We start from the raw sequence: 4,052 nt of genomic DNA on the forward strand, positions 1-4,052 counted from the left end.
TTCAGATCAGTCCCGAACAGTGACGCATATTTGTCCTATTTTCTTCTCTTCTTAAAATGTATTAAAAGCAGCCCTTCCTATCCCGGTGACGTTCGCAGAAACCTCTGCTGCCTTTCCCCCCCCTTGCTAATCAGTGCGCGCTCCCGCTACTTGATAGGCGGGGTCAAATAATCAGGGAGGGAGGGGATTGGATGTCCCGACTCATTCAGCGAATCACCCGCGTGGACACAGCGGGGCCCAAATGTCTCGGGGAAAGCCCACTTGCCCCGCAGTACTGTCGCAAAATGTTTACGGTAGTGGAGCAGTTCGTACCCTTTTACGTTTCTTACTGCAATGAGGAAAGAAGGTTGCATTTTTGATGGACCTTTGTGGTGAATGTGTCTTGTAAGGTATGTGAAATAAAATGTTTGTTTGTTTATTCATTTCGTACATCGTAAACGCACTGTGCATGCCAAACCCATTGGATTGGGAGTCAACACTAGCTAGCATAGCAAAACGCAATGCAGCAACCCTGCCAACTTTGACCAAAATAAGCTAGGCTTTTTTAGCTGTAACTAGTGTGTTGTTATAGGGGCTTTATAGCTCTAGTGTTAATTGTGAGATTAAAGATTATATCCAGTTGAAGTGTATTTCTTTTTGTAGGCATATTTTACTATGTCATAGATAATCAGCCTGCGAACATAGCTAATGTTAGCTATCTGGAAAGTGCTTTCAGCACCTAGGCTATAGCTAACTAGTAGAAAATCTAATTTTTGTGTCTCATACACTCAACTAATGAATTAGCTAGCGCTCAGTCCTGAAAAATCTGACAAGATGACAGCTTGTGATTGTGTATAGTAGTCTTGCTTCATCTTTCACTTAATCTTCCCCAAACCGGTGCCTCCATGTTTTCCAGACTGACCCTGTCCAGCTGTTCGCCCCCACCCTGCCTTGGAGGGAATGGATCCCGTAGTGTTGAGCTACCAGGACAGCCTCCTACGGCGCTCTGATGTGGCCTTACTGGAGGGACCTCACTGGCTCAACGACCAGGTCATCGGCTTTGCCTTCGAGTACTTTGCCGCTGAGCTCTTCAAAGGTCTTGGCGAAGCGGCCATCTTCATCAGCCCAGAGGTCACACAGTTCATCAAGTGTGCTGCCTGCCCGGAGGAACTAGCCCTGTTTCTGGAGCCGCTGGGGCTAGCTTCCCGGCGCTGGGTCTTCCTGGCCGTCAACGACAACTCCAACCAGACTGCCGGCGGCTCTCACTGGAGCCTGCTGCTGTTCTGCCGGGACGGCGGCCATTTTGCCCACTACGACTCACAGAGTGGCGGCAACTCACTTCACGCCCGGCGCATCGCCACAAAGCTGGAGCCCTTCCTGGGGTCGGGGAGGAAAGTGCCCTTTGTGGAGGAGCCCTGTCCTTCGCAGCAGAACAGCTATGACTGCGGCATGTATGTGATCTGTAACACAGAGGCGTTGTGTGAGAGGGCCAGAGTGGAGGGCTCGCCTCGCCTCCCTGTCCAGACCATCACCCCAGCCTACATCTCTCAGAAGAGGCTAGAGTGGAGCAGACTGATCCAGAGACTGGACAGAGATTGACCTGGGGAGCTATGTTCTCCTCCTCAGCACTTAGCTTGTCCTCAATGTTCTGAGAACAGGAGAGCCTCCAGGAGTTTTAAGGTCAATGAATGAATGCACTGGATCTACAATCACAAAGATATTGCATATCATAGTAAATGTAAAAGATTGAAGCCATGTTCCAATATTTCAGGCTTCATACAACAATTGGTGTCATATTTACTCCTTAAAAAGACAGAACAACACATGTAGACACTGCACCTGCATGCCTATACAATAAATGGAATGTATTATCTATTTATCATATTCTTCACAAGGAGCAGGTTACAAATCAATTCAACGTTTATTTGTCACATGACAGAATACTACAGGCGTAAACCATCCAGCTAAATGTTTCCTCAACAGAGTTGAATATCAGAGGTACAAAATAGAAAGTCCAGAATAGGATTTTACAAAAAGCACGTAAACAACACTAGGTCAGTTTTTTTTTTTTTTACACGAGAAATTGACATCTTGAAAAGAACGACATGTTTTCTCTTCACTGCAATTTCCTTTGATCTTGTTAAGAAAATATGGAAATTGTTTACAATGATTATTGCTCAGGTTTGCTGTAAATGAATCTGAATTGACATGAATAATGTATCTTAGTATGTTAAATATACAATAACCTCACAATGAAGAAATGTTTGGATGCAATTATACCTGTTGATCATGGTCAAATGTTGGTTGTAAGGCAGCATCAGTTCCATGATCCTCTCCGTTTACTAAACCTGCAACTGAAACCTAGTCCTTATCTTAGTAAACCATTAACATTCACACAGTATCTTCATGATACACTTCCAATAAACAAAGCAAGGAACATGAAAGTGCCATATCTTATATATGAGATTATATGCATATAATGAGATAAATAAATATAATGTTGAAAGTGTTACAGTATTTTGGATGATAATAAAGCAGCAAATATGAAATCAATAAACAGACCAATTTAGTTACACTTTGTGTCAGAAGCATGCAGTCAAATACATTATTCAAAATCAACTAAGTATATGAATAATGAATTAATGTAGTAATGACATCAATTATTTATTCATTTATTCATTACTGGCTGAGGCAATGATGAACACCTGAAGAATAGAAAACCATGAAATCCTGGAATTAATCACAAGGTCCCGGTAATTACATTCCTTTATTAGTCCCATTTACGTCTCTATTCAATCCGTATCGCTGAAGCGTTACAGATTGTGCGATAGAAATGTAAAGGTCATTTCCGATTGAGCCGACCTATGCAGCGTTTACCGTGAATGCAGTCTCCGCCAACGCGGGATCATTGCCTTTAAATTTAAATTGGGCTTTAGCGCTGAATTTCCGCGATATAGATTGAGTAGAGCCGTAAGTCTATTTTTGTAGTGTACATTTTCTATCCATTGTAGTGTAATTAAAAGGACTGTTTGTAATGTAATAGTAGTGTAATTAAAATGACTGTTTGTAATGTAATAGTAGTGTAATTAAAAGGACTGTTTGTAATGTAATAGTAGTGTAATTAAAGGAATGTTTGTAGTGTAGTGTAATAGTAGTGTAATTAAAGGACTGTTTGTAGTGTAGTGTAATAGTAGTGAAATTAAAGGACTGTTTGTAGTGTAGTGTAATAGTAGTGTAATTAAAGGACTGTTTGTAGTGTAGTGTAATAGTAGTGTAATTAAAGGACTGTTTGTAGTGTAGTGTAATAGTAGTGTAATTAAAGGACTGTTTGTAGTGTAGTGTAATAGTAGTGTAATTAAAGGACTGTTTGTAGTGTAGTGTAATAGTAGTGTAATTAAAGGACTGTTTGTAGTGTAGTGTAATAGTAGTGTAATTAAAGGACTGTTTGTAGTGTAGTGTAATAGTAGTGTAATTAAAGGACTGTTTGTAGTGTAGTGTAATAGTAGTGTAATTAAAGGACTGTTTGTAGTGTAGGGTAATAGTAGTGTAATTAAAGGACTGTTTGTAGTGTAATAGTAGTGTAATTAAAGGACTGTTTGTAGTGTAGTGTAATAGTAGTGAAATTAAAGTACTGTTTGTAGTGTAGTGTAATAGTAGTGTAATTAAAGGACTGTTTGTAGTGTAGTGTAATTGTAGTGTAATTAAAGGACTGTTTGTAGTGTAGTGTAATAGTAGTGTAATTAAAGGACTGTTTGTAGTGTAGTGTAATAGTAGTTAAATTAAAGGACTGTTTGTAGTGTAGTGTAATAGTAGTGTAATTAAAGGACTGTTTGTAGTGTAGTGTAATAGTAGTGTAATTAAATGACTGTTTGTAGTGTAATAGTAGTGTAATTAAAGGACTGTTTGTAGTGTAGTGTAATAGTAGTGTAATTAAAGGACTGTTTGTAGTGTAATAGTAGTGTAATTAAAGGACTGTTTGTAGTGTAGTGTAATAGTAGTTAAATTAAAGGACTGTTTGTAGTGTAGTGTAATAGTATTGTAATTAAAGGACTGTTTGTAGTGTAATAGTAGTG

The 4,052-nt window shown here is 39.4% G+C and overlaps 1 protein-coding gene across 1 annotated transcript; it reads left to right on the plus strand.

The window, feature by feature from the left end:
• The first annotated feature begins 318 nt into the window (after positions 1 to 318).
• On the plus strand, positions 319 to 3,081 carry LOC311111224 (sentrin-specific protease 8-like). The gene is made up of 2 exons (XM_084153939.1): positions 319 to 389; positions 896 to 3,081. Exon 2 carries the CDS (start codon positions 940 to 942, stop codon positions 1,576 to 1,578), a length of 639 nt encoding a protein of 212 aa, XP_084010065.1. The 5' UTR covers positions 319 to 389; positions 896 to 939; the 3' UTR covers positions 1,579 to 3,081.
• The last annotated feature ends 971 nt before the right edge of the window (positions 3,082 to 4,052 follow it).

The sequence above is a fragment of the Coregonus lavaretus genome, assembly GCF_964263955.1.
Source record: "Coregonus lavaretus genome assembly, chromosome: 37".
Lineage (NCBI taxonomy): Eukaryota > Metazoa > Chordata > Actinopteri > Salmoniformes > Salmonidae > Coregonus > Coregonus lavaretus.